General features: G+C 36.8%; 3 protein-coding genes across 5 annotated transcripts in view; all 3 read left to right on the top strand.

Moving 5' to 3' along the window:
* LOC104435275 (putative disease resistance RPP13-like protein 1) overlaps nt 1-18,530 on the top strand; it is a 51,619-nt gene that overhangs the window by 17,933 nt on the left and 15,156 nt on the right. The window lies entirely within an intron of this gene.
* Nucleotides 56-5,911, top strand: LOC120290704 (insulinoma-associated protein 1-like). Its single transcript, XM_039307071.1, has 3 exons — nt 56-191; nt 5,517-5,656; nt 5,720-5,911. The coding sequence occupies exons 1-3, from the start codon at nt 56-58 to the stop codon at nt 5,909-5,911; spliced, it is 468 nt and encodes a 155-aa protein (XP_039163005.1).
* LOC120290895 (DEAD-box ATP-dependent RNA helicase 50-like) lies at nt 5,418-12,886 on the top strand. The gene is given in 10 exon segments (XM_039307659.1): nt 5,418-5,861; nt 6,555-7,105; nt 7,108-7,161; nt 7,617-7,811; nt 8,353-8,540; nt 9,113-9,326; nt 10,177-10,266; nt 10,268-10,309; nt 10,482-10,657; nt 12,130-12,886. Coding segments are annotated over 9 exon segments (1,425 nt in total). The 5' UTR covers nt 5,418-5,861; nt 6,555-6,892; the 3' UTR covers nt 12,383-12,886.

Below are 18,530 nucleotides of genomic sequence, written 5' to 3'. Positions count from 1 at the left end.
CCAGAGAGAGCCTGACCTCCGTTGCGCGGCTGGCGACGACGGCGGCGCAACTGCGATGGAGGTGGAGGCCGGAGCCACCGTCACCTTCTCGGAGAACGCGTATCGAATCCGGAGATATCAAGCTCCGTCCAGGCTGACTTTGAACGATGACCGGATCCGTGGACGAAAATCGCCGACCGCTGCTCTTCGAGGTCGCCGGCGGCGAGCGGTGAGCCGACGCGGTCGCGGAGGAAACGAGATGGCGTCGTCGGCCGGTGGGAAATCAGGTTGGAGCTGGGGCGTATAGGCTTTGAAGGGCCGGAGCGTCCGAATTGGAGCTGAAGTGGACGGGCTTCATGGATGGGCTGGAGAGTCATGGGCCTGGTGTTTCTTTTATTCATTATTCATTAGTTTTATTATTATCATTCCACAAAAATGCATATTTCAATTTATCACTAAAAGTTTGTTAAAATTTTTTATTAGTAAAAATTCAGGTGTCAACTAAAATCAACGCTTTTACTCGTTGAGGTATCGACTCCATCGTAAGATTGAATATTTTCATTCAATTATCGACGTGACATTATGTATCCAACTTATTGATTGTGATTTCAAAGGCCTTCAAGTTAAAGAATGTCAAATAAACGTATGTCAAATAAACGTTTTAGAATAAGCTAACGATAGTGAAATTATCTTGGTACAATTTAACTACATGAAGTTCATGAGGGGATAAATGTGATTGATTAATAATGACAAACCTAAAAGTAAGACCACAAAATACGGAAGGGTAAATATCATAAAAACCCAAAATTGGTACATTTCTAACAAATTTATCATAAATTATATTTTTGACTACCGAAAATCTCAAGGTGGTGCATTTATAATAAATTTTCCATTCGTTTATTTCCGTTAAATTATATTAATACCACGAAAAATCACAAATTAGTACATCTGTAATAAATGAAGAGTAAGACTCAAAACCAGTACATCTGTCAACTACCAGTATTATCCAACTCAATAATTTCATAGTAAAATTTAATAAAAACTTATGGAGATTAGATTTATTAAAGGTGTACTAGTTTTTTTTTTTTTTTTTGTAAAAGGTAAGAAGGTGTACTAGTTTTGAGTTTTTTGTGATAAAAATTAGTTTGTGATAAATTTTTACAAATGTATCAATTTGAGGTTTTTTTGTAATATTAACCGAAAACGGAATGATGTACTTAGGCTATAGAACTAGCTTTCTCCAATGCCCTATGTAATTTATATGGCCCTTTATACTTTCTTTCTCTAAACTCGAGGAGATGACCAAAACCGTCATTTCAACCTATCCCCGTCCTAAGGTGCCCGTCTTCCTTCTACAACTTCTTCATTCCATTCGCTAATGCACCATAAGCGACAGCAAACCATTGAACAAGTTCGTCATCCTCATGAGACCATGCCACAAATCATCACCCATACGAGACCTCCCTTTCCAAATCTGACTCCGCAGTTTTAGACTAGGTAAGTATCCATTACAAGCTTTGCAGCCATTAATAATTGGTAACAATTAAAAGTGCTAGTCCTTTAAGGTTGAAAATTCTCTGTCTTGCGTGATGTCTCTATTGCAGTCTTGACAAATCTCGGCTGTTAATACATTTAGCCAAAAATTTCACAATTGTCCTTATTCACATGAATTAGTGAGTGCGATGAATGAGATGTTAATTACCAAATTATGGGGACACAAATGGGGATAAAGGATCCCATCCCCTCGAGAAGTACACGAGAACCCTAGAAGACCGACCTATATGAGAACTTTGTAAACCGGATTTCCATCTAATGCATTAAAATGGAACAGTTGACCAATCAATTGAGCATAAACGAGGGAGAGTAGACTTCTAATGCTGCTCTTGACTTTGCCTACTCCACCTTCAAGCTTATTTTCCTCATTTTTATGTAGTTGTCTAAAAACTATAAACTTTTATATAGTTGGCAATCCTTGGCGAAAAAAGAAGTTCAAAATTATAATAAAAAAAAATCTTGAAAAAAAATCAACATGCGCTGTTTGGTAACGTTTGTTCATAAATTTCCTGCTAATGAAATAGAAAAGTGTTTCGTTCCGAGGAACAATTTTTGACTAGAAAGATGCGTTTGGTAAATTTGTTCTGGGAATAAAAATGAATAAAAATACGTTTGGTAAATTTTATTCTTTTTTTGTTTCTTTTAATTATTTAATATTTTATTTTATTTTTTATTTTTTCCTTTCTTTTTATTTTTTATTTTTCTGCCGGTCGTTGGCCTCCCACGCGATCGGGGCCGACGGGCCGAGCCTCACCGTGGCTGGGCGAGGCTCGGCCTCACCTTGGTCGAGCTCGAGCCTCGCCCGCATCTCGGCGAGGCTCGGCCTCGTCGGGGCCTGCGGCGACGCTCGGCGAGGTCGCCGACCTTCGACGGCGCCACCGGCCGGTCGCCGGCCATGGCCGAGGTTGGCGACCATCCAAAGAAAAAAGAAGAAGAAAAGAAGAAGAAAAGAGGAAGAGAGAGAAGAAAAAAAATGTTTCTTCAAAATCGTTTTGAACAAGAAACAATTTTTTTTGTTTTCATTTCTCGTTCTTTTTGTATTAGAACAAAAAAAACAAAAAAGAACATAAACCAACCAAACGCGTTTTTTTTTTTTTTGTTCCTTGAACAAAAAAACAAAAAATCTGTTCATAAACAGATTCCAGGAATAAAAACATGCATGCCCATATTTTCCGCTCACGTTTGTCCCATGTGCATATGATATAATTTACCCACAACAAACAAAGGAGGAAAGCTTGCTATTGATTTTACATAAAAACGCCAGGTTGATCTTCAAATGTGATTAATAAGTGGGTCATATACATCGTCAATAAAAATTAATCACATCACTTTACCAATTTAGTAAACTTGTGTTGGGTATCCTAGTATTATCCTATGTTGTTTCTCTCTATTTTTGTAGGGTTCTGTGTGCTAATTAACTTATGAGAGATGGTTGATTTATAGTTTAAGATCATTGATACCACATTGTTCTTTCTAGAAGATTAATAGATGTCAAAATTCTTACACATCTCTCCTCGACTAAAACCCTCTCGTTGAGGATGATTCAGTATTAGAAACATATAAAGCCTGTGTATCTCAGCTACAATGCTTGTATATCGTCAAAGAATGTCCATTAGACTATTTGCAAGTTTGTCACAGTTTCTTCTTATTTTCTCTTTGGTGGAGGCGGTGAGATGAGGAGCAAGTGGGGCCCAACGATTGTGTCATTTTTCAACCCTAACTTTTGGCAACAATTGTATTGAGTAAGACTAAAAGAAAGAAAAAAAAACGAAGAAGTTTATAGAAGTTTAATGTTAAATCAAAAATGTGATTAAAAGTATCAAGACCATTTAGGTGTCAAAAATGAAAGCATAGAATGTCTTAATCTCGAGTCTTGTGTATTAATTAAGGAGTAGGATCGATTCTAGCTATTAATGAGATAAAAGATACAAAGAGTATCATAAAAATTTATATTGATACAATCTTTTAGACATATCATATGATATATTGCATTGTGTTGAGGTAAACTCTCGAACTTATGGAAGATTCCATGTGTTGTGTTTATCGTGGTTATGAAGTATTAAAAGCTATTCCATATTAAAAAAAACTATCACAAGAAAAATTAATTTAAAAGATTTTGATTAGCTTGAATTCAACAAAGAAGTATTTCCTACAACACGTTTGCTCTATTTTCATTTTCTATTAAGGGCGTGGGGAAATATCCCCTACTCGCCTCTCTATGGCTCCATGGATGTTTTTGTGTGATAAGAAAAGTGAGAAAAACAATTTACTAATTTTTATTGCATAAAAATAAATGATTTAAAAAATATTTTTCTATCTCGTGACCATCTTATATGAGCATTGTCAAGATTTGACGGGTTTAGGAATAATGCCAAAAGCAGACTAGTGGTTCCAAAACAAAACGACTTGAGTGGTTTTGAACCTTTATCTCACTTGACATTGGGAAACTATAATTGAAATAGATAAATTCAAGAAGTCCAACTTAAACAAAGTCGTGCACTAACCTATTAAGACTAATTAGGAGCCAAGCAAGGCATGGGATGACACCTCACTCGTTAATAACATGTATCGAGACAGTAACCTCCATAAGCTAAGTTCGAGTTAAGTCCAATTTTTTATTCAAGAGATCAATCTACCTAAACCTAAGCTAAATCAAATATACTCAATAAAATATCTAAACTAATCACGGAATGTAATATATTAACGTGGATGGAGTAGTGACGTAAGATGAAATTTATCCCAAATGAATATACATTCCAAATTTGGAAAAGCGGAGTACTTTTCAAACTTATTTCCTTGGTCAAAGAGGCCCAAAAATTTTGAATCTATTCAATTCAATGGTGTCTCTGACTAGTGAAAAAATACATATAAATTTAGCGAAAATACTCCCATAAAAATTATAGTCTCTATTAGATTATCAGTATCTCATTGTGTGAGTTAATACTAATATATTGCCTAATGAAGTGATAGTGGTGATATCACAATAAATTAGGGAATGCCTTGAAATATGTGATGCTACTCTCAAATGTGTTGTGGCAATACATTTATAGGAGTTCATCTTTCCTTTTCATATATATTATTTTTTAGTTAGGTTTACAAAATTTATAAATACGCACCAAATTGGATTGAAAATAATTGATTGAAAACTTCGATAAGTTCCTTATCAAGACTTCAAAGAATCTATGGGTCTTAGTCGAGTGTCGAAAAGTGTCGGAGAATATTGAATATGTATTGAAATATTTGACATAAAATGAAAGCTCTTGAAAATTGTTGATGCTTCCTAGGTTACTAATTCCTTTCCTCACATATTGATAAAACTGCATAATGAAGTGATCATCAATATATCACAATAAATCATGGAATGCCCTGAAATATTCCATTACACTCTCAAATGTGATGTGGTAGTAGTAACTCTGTAAGGCTTCATTTTCCTTCCTCGAATATATTAATTCTTAGTCAGGAGAAAAACTTATAAAATATATTAGTATGCACCAAATTGGATTGAAAATAATAAATCAAAAAATCTCCATCACTTCCTTATCAGACTTTAAAAATCTAGGCCTTATAAAATTTCAGTAATACATTTTATATCTTTTATCTGTAGGCCTTCCTTCTTAAAATCCTAAGATCCATTAATAATTAAATTTAAAACTTATGATACGATGTTTGGATAGTTTTATCTTTTTGAAAACTTTATCCAGAAAAGGTGTCAATTTTTAATGGAGTGTTTTATTTCGAGTTCTTCCAATATATCCCGAAAGTCGTCAAAAAAAAAAAAAAAAGATTTGGAAAAGATAAGCCCTCGTGCCAGTGTTAATATTTTTATTTTTTTTTTATAATTTGGAGTCGTTTTGGGCTTAAAAAAAAAAAAAAAAAAATTCTTCATCTTCATTATCATCGTCATCTTCTTCGTCTTCATTTTCTTCATTTTTTTTCTGGGCATGCACGATGATGCTAGCGAAAGCTCCTTCTCCTTCCATCAGCCTCAACTCCACACCCTTCACCTCCACCTCTACCTCCACCTCCAGCTCCGTCGCGTACCCTTTCTCCTTCCGTCCCCGTCCCCTCGCCTCCCGGGCCCTCGGCGCTCGCCGCCGCCGCCGCCTTCCCGGCGGCGGGACCCGTAATTTCGCCGTCCGGTCGGGGGGCTACACGAGGACGCCCTTGACACTCCGGGGCCTACCAGCTGATCGACGACGAGACGGGCGAGCGTTTCATCGTCTGGGGCGGCAGCGACGACCCGGTCGACTCCCCGGCTCCGCCCGAGGACGTCCTCCGGTGGAAGCCCGCGAGGAAGAGCGGCGGCGGCGGCGGCGGTTCTAGTGGAGGTGATGCTTCGCTGCGAATTGAGTCTTTGGTCATGTGGATGATTGGGTAGTTTTGGTTTTAAGATAATAAAGGGGATTTGTGTCTTACTTTCGCTATCTTTTTGGGGCGATGATTTGATGTTACTAGCGTACTCTCATTTGGGTTGCTGAGCTGAAAGTTAGGTTAGATTATATCTCAGTAATTGAGCCATACCTTGCGTAGTTTGCATTCAACTGTACACGTGTTTGATGTGAATACGCAAATTGAATAACTAATGCGGTCCGTTCTGATGACGAATTCCCTTTTATTTTTTGTTTTTGTTTTTATTTGTTTTTATTTTTTTGGTGTATGCATTGTTGATAATTGGTACCTGAGCCGTTGGAACAACTAAAGCAATTTGTTATATGCATTTCGTGCTGTGCAAATGCCAAAGCTGAACCATTGTGTTCAGATGCATAACAAGTCCAACACTAGATCTTCTTTTGGAGCTTATTTGAATCATGCAGTCTTGGGCAAAAGATTTTGGTTTTCTTAGTTTGGCTCGAATACGAATATATGCAAACAAGTTAGAAATTTCTCTCCCATTTCAATCTGTGTTAGACTTTCTCACAGCGTACTTAATCCCTCTGTGTAAAGTGTAAAGTCGGAGCTTGGAGATGAATTTGTTTTTACATTGATAAAATGAAATCTGACAGCCATTTCTTCTTTTGCAGGCAATCATCATGGGTCAACGCTGCCAAAAGATGATTCTCCCGCAGCAAGTGTGAGGGGCAGAAGTTTTGGACGATTGAAATCGCAGAGAGTCAAAGCTCTTGCTGAAAAATCTTCCAAGCTAAAGGAAGCGAGTCACAAGGATTATGAACAAGAAATAGAAAATGTACCTTTTGATGTGCCTGATCTCTCTTATTCCAAATTGGACAAACAGGGGAAAAAGAAGGAAGCAGCTATCCTTGGACTTGAAGGAAAGGATTCAGGTGCCTACCGATCCAAAGCTACCAAAGATGCTGCAGGGAGGACTTACAATGCAGATGTGGATCATTCAGTGCACCGAATGGAACCCAATAAACACGGCATATCTGCCACCAGAGTAGTTGGAACAGGGCATTCAGTTCGTAGTTCTAATGCAGATTTCAGAGGATGGGGCAGGGGCTTGTCCGTGGATGACTTTAGATCTGAGTCAAAAGATCTAAATTTGCATAGGAAAGTTTCCTCCAATGGTGACTTCTATAGTCAAAAGTCCTTTGAAGATTTGGGTTGTAGTGACTATATATGATTGAATCTCTGAGGAAGCAGCAGTTTCTGCACCCCTCACATATTCAGGTACATCAATAGTATGACCTACTCGAAGTCTAAGGTTTCAACTTGTTGTTTTCTCTTTTTTGGCTGGTAAATGGAAGAAACTTGGTTGTTGCTCTCTTACTGCCTTTTTAGCTTTCAATATACTAAACTTGAGCATGTTTTAATCATTTCCGCTATATATACCATCTGCATGATATCCACATTGGGCTTTAAATCAATGATGACCTTGTTTCTGTATAGTTCTAGAGGTAAGCCTGCATTTGTCATCATCAATATTTTTTCTGTAAGTGTGAATTTGGAGCTGATGGATGTGGAAATCATTGAAGGGCCAACCTATAGCATCAGTTTTTGTCTTTTCCTTCTCATGGGTATTGATAAGTAATTACATCAAGATGTTCTATCTACAACTTGACAAAAGGAAGATCTTCTCCTAGTGTACTGCAACTCAGATTGATGCTAACTATGAATGACTGCAGGCAATGGCATTCAAACCTGTAATTGACGGAAAGACTTGTATTATAGCTGATCAGAGTGGCTCGGGAAAAACTATGGCTTATCTTGCACCAGTAGTCCAACGTCTCAGACAAGAAGAACTGCAAGGACTTAGCAAATCCTTGTCACAAAGCCCTCGAGTTGTCATTTTGGTGCCAACTGCTGAGTTAGCTTCTCAGGTTGGTAGTTGGTATCCTTTTTTGTGCCTCTTCTTTTACCCTTACGTGCTTTGGCAAGCAAGTCACCAACTTTTACTAGTTTATGGCCATTTTAAGCTCTCATCCCATACTGTGATAGGCTGTTGCTTAAGCAGCAAATTTGTGGTAAAAAAGTTCTCCAAATTTTTTCAGTGGCAGTCAAACTCGTTTGAACAACTTGTTGCCTATAATACTCAAATCGTCATCTCTTCTTTCCAAAATAATAAAATAAAATAAAATAAAATATAGAGATTCCTAAGAGTTGCAATCTGAAAGATTGTTTTGGGATCCTGGAAAGACAAATATACAATTTGAGTGGCACAGTTGCTTATATGATGTGCATAATCCATTCAAGTGTCAAAACCGGTAATCTCCATGGAGCTGTTGAAAATGTAGGTGTTCTCAATTTGGAGACACTCTGTAGTTGTTTTATTTATAGTCATGCTTGTTTCTGATTACAAACTAACGTAATTTTTTGTGCCCACATGAGTGATACTTAATATCTATAGTAAGTTTTATGCAGGTTTTGAGTAACTGCCGATCCATATCAAAGTTTGGGGCTCCATTCCGGTCTATGGTTGCCACGGGTGGTTTCAGGCAGAAAACACAGCTGGAAAATATAGAAGAAGGTGTTGATGTCCTAATAGCCACTCCTCGTCGCTTTATTTTTCTCGTTAAAGAAGGCTTTTTGAAGTTGAAGGATCTTAGATGGTAAGCCTATGAATTGTATAATGTTGCATGATTGAGTTTGGGTGCACGAGCTAACCAAAATCATCGTCTACTCATCTGTTTTTGAATAATGAATGTGATCGTGCTACTTTTTTCTAGAGTTAGTACTACCACCACGTATCATTACCATTCTTTGAGGAAAGGAAAATATTAGCGAAATTTCTATTCTTACCCTTACCTACACAGCTGAATCTTAATTTTCTGGCTTGAGTTATGGAGACCTTTGCTTTGATTTACAAAAATGCTAGATATATTGCTATTTGTTAGCCCCAATAGAAATCTTTGAGAAATGACCGGTGACAAATTGTGAAAGCTCCACTTGTCATATTGTTTGATATAGGATATGAAGGTAAAAAATATTTTGTTAATGGATTTGCCTGCTGAGAATTTGAATAACATCAAAACCTGGATGGTTTTGGCATTCAGCAGATTTCAGTCCATGCTATGCTACATTTAAGTGGCTATAATGTACTCAGAAACAGAAGAATGGCATCTTTATACATATTGCAGATTGTTTTGCAACTTCTGCTATAATTTATGGCTTTACGGCGCAGCATGATTTTGGACGAGGTGGATATTCTCTGCAAAGATGAGGAGTTTGAAGCAGCTTTTCAAAGCATAATCAATTCTTCACCTGTCGCCACACAGTATCTGTTTGTGACAGCCACATTGCCGGTAGATATATATAACAAAATAGTTGAAATTCTCCCTGACTGTGAAGTGATCATGGGACCTGGCATTCATCGGACAAGCCCTCGCCTCGAAGAGGTTGGTTTAAAGCTGTATTGTTCCCCTTCCATTATTTGCCAGCGGATACATTACTGTAATCTAATTTAGGCACACAGGATTCACTTTCGTGTATCCTGGATGCTTTTGGGCTGGATATTACTTTGGGCTATATATTACTTTTTTTGGTAAGACAAAACTAAGCTGTCGTTTATGCTCCCTAAAAGTGATGGAGCATGGTTACCTTGATGCTTTGGATTTGGGGGTGGCTTGTTACTGCATATGACGGGGGAAGAAGGGAAGTGGAATGAAATTTTTCCCTTGAATGACTCTTAGCACATATGGATTGATTGTCTATACTATTCTTATGGTCAAAAGCAGTCTATACTATCTAAAGATGCCACCAGCATTCTGTATGTCATTAAAACTACTTGGAGTTGAAGAGAAGGAGAAGGCTTTGAAATTTCATTGATCGTGCTGAGATGATTGTGGATTATATTAGGATCCTATCTGTTTTCTATTCTTTCCTCAATGTGCAGAAGAGTTTGTGCAGTTATCCCGAAAATTCTTTCTGTGTCACTTTGCCTGTTTGTTGGTTTTCAGATTTTAACTTTGTACAAAGGTATCATACAAACTAATTTAGGCTGCATATACTGGAGAAGGATTATTTTCGCAACAGTAATCCTAGATAGGCTAAGAGCTTTCTCATTCAGGTTGAACAGTTATCTCCTGTTACGTGAAATTGCTTTGTCCTTCCCTATTGATGAACATGTTGCATAAATTTGCTGTGGTAGCTGACCAGTGGCATTCCTTCTATTTTCCTGTGAAGAAGATAACCAACCGAATACCATTGTTATAGAGGAAAAATTTAACTGTTAAACGTTTTGTCCAGTTTCTTGTAGATTGTAGTGGAGAGGAAGGCAGTGAGAAGACTCCAGATACTGCATTCCTGAATAAGAAGTCTGCTCTTATTCAGCTTGCGCGAAGAAAGCCCGGTAACCAAAACAATTGTATTCTGTAACAAGGTATGTTAATATTTCAGTGTAAGCTGCTTGAAATTGATTCATCATTACATTTACCTCTCTCCCTGCCATCTTGCTAACTCCTGACCTGGAGTTTGAGAGATGGTTCTGAAGCCACCTGGATGGGGGACTCATCATTACTTTTTAACTCATCCTTCCTATTCTCCATAAACAGATTGAGACATGTCGAAAAGTTGAAAATGCATTGAAGTGCATTGACAGAAAAGGCACTCGTACAAGAGTTCTACCTTTTAATGCTGCTGTTTCACAAGAGTTGCGGCAGGCAAATATGAAAGAGTTTGCTGCTTCTCCATCTAAAGATGTCTCCTTGTTTTTGGTTTGCACCGACAGGTATGTATAGTTGCTTTGTCCAAACTAATCAGGCTATGCTTCTAGAGATATATCTGTTCAGCCGCTGAGCTTGATCCCTAAAAGTAAGCCTTTAATTAAACTATGTGTGGCCTGCCAAGACCCAGGCCTTCAGTTATCAGTTCAAACTTGCACAATTATAACATAGTCGGTGTCAATAAGAATTAGATGAAAATAGCAATGGCTGGGATAGGCCTTTTCTGTGGATTTTTCGAATTATTGGGCCTGTATACTTGCAAGTTTTTGGGTATTGGGCTCAGCTCAATTTCATTGATGGGCAAGAGCTGAGCATTAGCTAACACTTGAGGCACTCACCTAGGTGCTCAGGCAAAGCGAGGTGAAGCCTCTGCTCCTCATCTCATCTCGAGCAAGGTTTCCTAATTTGAGGTAAGCACCGGAGGTGAGGTGCTCCTATGAGATGTTGCCTCAGAAAAGATCCGTCTAGCTTGACATTTTTTCTTTGACTTTTTTATCCCGCCCTTAGTAAAAATGAGGGAAAATGACATAAATAATCATTGAAGTTTAGCCCAATATGCAATGTGGTCCCCAAACTTTCTATTTACTTAATATGATCTATGAACTTTTGGTACATATTCAGTTTAGTCCCTAAATTATGTGAAATGTTTCAATGTAGTTTCTCCTCTTTAATTAATGAAAGGACAATATTGGACATTTTCTTATAATTTAGAGATTAAGTTGAACATGTATTGAAAGTTTAGGAACCACAATTGAATAAATTGAAAGTTCAGGGACCCATTGCTCATTGGGATAAAGTTTAGGGACCCTATTGAAAAAAAATTAAAAGTTCATGGACCATATTGTGCATCGGGTTAAGTTCAATGACCATTTGTGTCATTATCCCTATAAATAAAGAAAGAATAGGTAAATATCTTTTTGAGAGAGCTGTTGGAAGTGGAGGACAGCTTCTAGGCTCTAAGAAGCTGAAAGATCTTTAGCTTCTTTTTTCTCAAAATGGCCACAATTGTTCTCTCTCGTTCCATTGTCCTCCAAAGCTTGTGAGGAAGGATGGAACAAAAAAATAAACAATGAATGCCAATCTACTAATTGTGTAATCTGTCCTTTCTAATTCTTTGTTAACTATTATACACTCACAACATCTCGCACCACTGCAGTATTTGTTACGATGCAGACCTCAATTAATTTGTGATTCTAAGAGTGAAAGACCTACTAATTTGTTTCTTGATGGATTAATCCCCACTTTTACTTAGCACCTCCCATCATTCAGCCTAACGCCTGATGCATTGTGGTTCTTAGCCTCTTAAAGAGGGCCTGGTGCTTTTAACAGCACTGGTTGTGATGCGGTCAAATGAAAGGCGGCCGCTTTTAACTATTGGGGCAGTCACTGGGCACATACAAATTTACCAAAGACATGTCACTCTCATCTTTCATTTAAGTATATGTAAGATCCTGATGATTTTTCAACTATATGGCAGGGCGTCACGAGGAATCGACTTTACCGCAGTGGATCATGTTATTCTCTTTGACTTCCCACGCGATCCAAGCGAATATGTCCGCCGTGTTGGAAGAACAGCGAGAGGGGCTGGAGGGACAGGCAAAGCGTTTGTCTTTGCAGTTGGGAAGCAAGTTTCCCTGGCAAGAAGGATAATGGAGAGAAACCAGAAAGGCCATCCCTTGCATGATGTGCCCTCTGCTTATGAGTTGATGAGTGAGATGTTCATGCACTGAGCGGGATCTGAGTTCATACCTGCAGTGACAGGAGGAGATTCCATTAGTCCATTCTTTTTTCCTGCATATCACGGAGGAAGGGCGCGCGGCAAGAAGTGAAAACGTAAGGGGGGTTGTTTGGTTAGAATCTGGTTCTCCCATTTTGCATCTACGTGGAGGGGGGATCACAGAAGAGTCTATGCAATGAAGAGCTTGATATCAAGGTTTGAAGCCTATATTTTCAGTCTTTATTCAGTTCATTGTCGAGGAAAGATTGATGCTCTTGGGGATCGAGACTGACTTAAGAGGTCTCGGAGGCCTGTATTGTCTGAAGTTGATCTTTGTTGATAATGAATATGCAATGATAGGAAAGTACGGGACCATATCCCCTGCTGTATGGAATGAATTATATAAAATGACCTGCCGTAGCGAGTTACTGAGCGTTAAGATATAAGACATTCAAGAACTTTATTTTGCATAGTGAACTTTACAATCATATTGAATAAAATTTGTTTGGCGATGAAATATTTGATGAAGCATAATAATGATAAGGAAGTACCTACTCATCCTACTCCAGCACATTAGAAAGTTACTTCAGTGATAAGGGATACGGTTTGAACGTTGACTGGTTGGTACTATGTTTTGAGGAGGCAGGCCTGACCTGCAAGCCTCGCGGCCTTAAGGTTATAAAGCTGGTCAATCCCTACTCCATGCGAATGGTGTGAGCGGGGAATGATAGGAGACGACCTGTTCATTAGAATTGCAAAAGCATTGTACCAAAGTGACTCAATTGCATTATTGCCAAATGCTGTGTCTTTCTTTGGGCTTCTATCTACGAGTACGTAGTGAATACTTGAACTCGACCATTATTTCCACTTTCGAGGAAGGCTGTTCTTTTGTTTTTTTAATTAGAGGGGAAGACTGCGGAGTTCTTTTTCGTAAAAATTCAGTGAATACTTTAACTTCAACATGCAAGGCTGCGTATAAATTTGTTAATTATATTCAGAGACAACTAATCACCCAGTGTTTAATAGCTATGTAAATCTTGGTGAGACTTCAATGATTACTTTGTGAGATTTACATATTGTTTTGTAAGGAATTGTGTAGGCTACATACTATGTGAATTATTGAGTATAAGTGGTGGCTAAAAAATCGTCGAAGTATTTGAGTGACTCGAGCGTATTTCTAACCTCCATAGTATCGCTTCATCAATTGTGAAATCTTATGTTGCTCTCCTCATGTACGAGATTATATTGACCGAACTACGTAAATTCAATTTCCAATTTTACTTTTCTATTTTCTGATTAATGTTATTCATTTTTTCTTTCGCAACAAACATCAAGATAAACACGTATATTTTTAGTTTGACTTATATGCATTTTCTTGTATTGACTGATTTTTTTCTATCTAGTATTAACTTAGTAATTATGACATTCATGATACTTTGCAAATGATACCTTGTCTAAAATAATGAAACAAATCCCAAAAAACAAAATGTAAGTGTTGAGGTGTAAATTTTAATCCATCTTGTGTGACTGTGCAGATCAAATTCTAGTTGTTTCGAAAGCAAAGATGATTATAGGTCCATGTGTATGTTCACTTTACTTAATGATGAATTATTCATTTCCAAAAATTCTGTCCTACATGTTTTGGAGAAAAATCAATACAATAAAACTTTAATTAATTGATTAATAAGCACCCTAAAGGTAATTCCTTTAAAAGAGAAGCTTTGGTTATTTTGATTGACAAAAAGCCGTGATTGTAGTCAACTTTTTCCTATCCAATCAAACATTTCATGGCCAATAGTGACGTTAAAGTCGCTTTTGGAAAAAGCCAAAGGAAAAGAAGACGACTATTGTCCTCTAAGAATTGGAAGTGGAGGGTGGATCTTGTTGTAAGATTTTTGCTACTTTGTGTCTGCATAGAACAACGTATGGGCCTACAAGAAGTGATAAGATGACAATGGTCCCAAGTTCACAAAAGTTCATCCAATCAAACGTGGCATGTCCATTTGAAACGCACCACGGTTTTGGCTAGGGACTTGTAGTGGAGGGTGGACCTTATTATAGAGAATTTCGCTACTTTATGTTTAAATGAAATAACATATGGACCTACAAGAAGTGACAAGATGAAGATGGTCCCAAGTTCACAAAAGTTCATCCAAATCAATTGTGGCATGTCTATTTGAAACGCACCACGTTTTCAGCTACAAATGATTCATGATGTTAGTGTTACTTTGGGGGAACAAAAGTGAAGGGAGAAGTAGACATTATTGTCCTTTAAGGACCTATAGTGGAATGGACCTTATTTGTGTTTGAATAAAACAAAGGATGGACATGTGAGATGTGAAACGATAAGATGATCCTAAATTTACAAAACCTCATCCCAAAAAGAGGGGATAAAAACGATATCATTGTCATCATTTTTGCGCCGCATTCATTTTGATGCCAAAACTTTTCGAACAAGAAATCATCAATTCATATTTGAAGAAGTTTATTTTATAGATTCCAATGTAGTCCTATTTTTTTTTTTAATTTTTTTTTACCAATGTAGATCTTTGTATGAGTTTTTAATATAATTGTTCTACCTAATTCTCACCTAAAATTGCTAAAATGGCGCTCTAGTCATTGTCAGCATTTTATATGACATGCTAGCAATCTGACCTAGACAAATTATGAGTATGATATATAGATAATATCTAATCACGAATTCCAACAGTATTTTCTTTTCGAGAACTACCTTTATTAGCTTACCAATATCATTAAACCTGAATTGAGAATAAATTGTTTGATGAAAACAAGGATAAAATAAGAGATTTATATCATCATTGTAAATCACATTTAATCCTACCCCATTTGCCGTGCTTCTTAGATAAATCCTAATGATAAACACAACACGTCATTGTTGAAAGTGATTTATTTGGGTTTTTTATTATTATTTATATATTGCAAGACCTTTGTATGATTAGGTATTATTGTGAGAAATGAATGCACAATAGAAAGAATGAGATAATTTAGCGTATAATTCAGGTGACGGGCAGGAGAAAAGCAATAATTAAAAGGAAAAATTATCGTGGGAGAGTTGGGATCTAAAAATTGACGGTAAAGGGTTACAGTTAACAAGTGCTGGTCGCTTAAAGTTAGAGATTCTTTGTCTTGCGTGACTTCTCTATTGCCGTCTCAACAATCTGTTAATACATTCAATTACAAGTTTGTTAAATGAGATACTAATTACCGAATCATGGGGACACAAATAGAGACAAAGGATCTCATCCCCTCGAGAAGTACATGAAAACCTAAAAGACCGACCTATATGCAAACTTTGTAAACCCGTTTCTAATCTAATACACTAAAATGAAATAGTTGACCCAGTCGTTGAACATAAACAGGGCAAAGTAGCCTTCCAAGGATGCTCTTGCCCTTGCGTTCTCCCACCTTCAAGCTTTTTTTTTCCTCATTTTTATGTACTTGTCTAAAAACTATAAACTTTTATTTAATTGGCAATCCTTGGCACGAAAAGCAATTATAATAAAAAAATCTCAACAAAAAACCATCATGTTTTAAACTCACGTTTATCTGATGTGCGTATGCTATAATATTGAGTTTACATAAAAATTCTGGGTCGATCTTCCAATGAGATTAGTAAGTAGGTCATATTCACCGTCAATAAAAATATATCACATCACTTTACCATTTTAGTAAACTATTGGTGGGTCTCCAGTATTATCTTATGTTATTTCTCTCTATTCTTTTTGGTTCCGTGTGCTAGTTAACTTACCAGAGATGGAACCTTTTACCTTTACCAAAAAAGAAAAACTAAGAGATGGCTGATTTATAGTTTGTGATAGCAAATGTGATAAAAGAACACCAAATTTAGATGGAAAACCCTTGCGGAAAAATTATGGAGAGAGAAGAAACAAAATTCATTATAGGAAATCAATGATTACAAAAAGTGGCTAAAAAATAAAGACTTTTTCTATCTCAACTTTTAATCTAATAACTCAATAATAATAATATTTATATTGCTCTTAATCCCTAATGTTGGCCCAACTCATAGAGAATTCAAGACATACTCAATTGATTCTTCTTGTTGACAACACACTACCCTTTTCAAAAGATTAAGAGATGTTGAAATTCTGACACCTCTTGCTCAATGAAACCCCCTCATTTAGGATGATTCAGCATTGGAAATATGTAACGCGTGTGTATCTCGATCATGATTCTCTCGTTCATCAATGAAGGTACCTTTTTTTTTTTTTTTTGAATCAATGAATGTACCTTAGACTATCCACAAATTTGTCCTTCTACTTTTGTCTTTTTTGTTTTTTGTTTTTTTAGGCGGTGGGGGTTTTTGTTTTTGTTTTTTTTTTTTTTTTTTTTTGGGTGGGGGGTGTGGGGGTGTGGTTGTTCGGCCAAAAGACTAATCACAATGGACAAAGGTGCGCAATGCACGTAGCTAATCAAGAAGTTCTTCAGAAGCTGCCATGTGATTGCAAAAGCTAGATTTTGGAGAAGGTTCTCCCAACAAGAATGTTTACGCATTAAACATCAACAGTTCACAATTTCCACAGAAAAAGCCACAAAAAGGTCATCCTTAATTACACTTATCTTTTAATAAGTTTCGATAGAAAAAATTATTTGCTAACGCGAATTTTTTTTATGGACAGCAAGAAAGCTGCATTACTTAGGTAAACTCTAAATTCATAGAGTACCCTATTATTTTTATGAGTTAGGCAAAAAGTGGATTAAAACTTGGTGGAAACATGATAATCAAGTATTCTGCATCTAGCCTAATGAAAAATTCGAAGAATGCAGACATACAATTCTCCTTTATGCGTCAATTATTTAACCATCAGAACTCTAGAAAGGTAGAAGGCAGTTTTTTCTTGGATCTTTTCTAAGCACCGAGTCGACGAAGACTAGTAGGAAACTTCAAGGTAAATTTAGGCACCAAGCAATGACGAAGACTAGTAGGAAACTTCGATGTAAGTTCATACATGAATCAATTGCTCTCCTTTGCTGACTTTTCCGAGACCTGTGCACACAAACAATTCCATGCCCTGGATTCAAGTACCTAGGAAGCATATGCTTGACCTCTAAGGAATGTGCGCTCAACCTGAATGAGAGCAAAACACATTCACTTTACCTTAAAACTATGCAACTTATTGTGAAAAGAGGGTGCACTTTGCCCTAGAGAGAATGCACCTTCTCTAGGATAGGAATGCATTTCAATAGGGACCTGTAATTTCTCTATAAATAAATATCTTTTGACACCCTGTTTTTATAGGGCATGATTGATTAAACTTATTGATTTGTCCACGTTTAATGAAAATTTAGTGGGTGGACAGATCATAGTTAGGTACTCTCACTGTTCTCCTAACTAAACATAAGCATATGTTATTTGGTATTGCAGCCTTGAAATTTCAAATTTTATTTGATCTTGAGATGCACGAACCATTTATGATTTTTTTTTTTTTTTTTTTTTTTGTATTTAGTGATCAAGTGGTGTCTAAACCAACTTTCATACACTTCAATTAGTCCACCATCCCAAGCCATCATCGATCATTTGTTATGATGTGATGCCATAGCAAAATCTACAATTTAGGGATTTGGTTATTTTTGCACCGCTAATGTAATATTTATGCACACTAATAATAATAGGGCATGAAATAAATATATATCAAATTCCACCTATTTGAATGGCTGGTGGGCATATTGAAGTTAGGTAGCTCTTCTCTTCTTGGGACAAAACAATAAGCATATATGTATTTTTTTTACCCATGGACCAAATAAAACAAGGAACCTTTGTTATGAATATAATCATTGTTGCTTGGCAAAAAGGGGGAAAAACAAATTGAAGCTTTAACGTTTGCAATTTAGTTCGATCTATAGCCACCTGGTTTATTTTCCATCCAATCCAATCCGATTGTGTATTCCTAGCAGAGCATATCTAGGTGACAACTACATTTAAGAGAATATAACATTTTTTCTTCTTTCTGGCCACCATTTCAAAATGGTTTTGCTGTCAAGTGTTTTTAGACACTTGTTCAGTAGTCAACTACGAAAATTTGAGAGATTTCAATGTACTGGGCTTTCGTGTTACGTGGAATAGTGGCTGGGATGCATATGATCGATGATTGATGATGATCCAATTTACATACATTAAGTTT

Source organism: Eucalyptus grandis, chromosome 2, assembly GCF_016545825.1.
Source record: "Eucalyptus grandis isolate ANBG69807.140 chromosome 2, ASM1654582v1, whole genome shotgun sequence".
Lineage (NCBI taxonomy): Eukaryota > Viridiplantae > Streptophyta > Magnoliopsida > Myrtales > Myrtaceae > Eucalyptus > Eucalyptus grandis.
This window is presented reverse-complemented; position numbering and strand designations above follow the sequence as displayed.

Excerpts from the sequence above, each read along its gene's own strand:
- LOC120290704 (XM_039307071.1), top strand. The coding sequence starts at position 56 with ATGGAGGTGGAGGCCGGAGCCACCGTCACCTTCTCGGAGAACGCGTAT. Across the intron at positions 192-5,516 it reads GCCGACCGCTGCTCTTCGAG|CCTCAACTCCACACCCTTCA; the intron begins GTCGCCGGCGGC and ends TCCTTCCATCAG. Across the intron at positions 5,657-5,719 it reads CCTTCCCGGCGGCGGGACCC|CTGATCGACGACGAGACGGG; the intron begins GTAATTTCGCCG and ends GGGGCCTACCAG.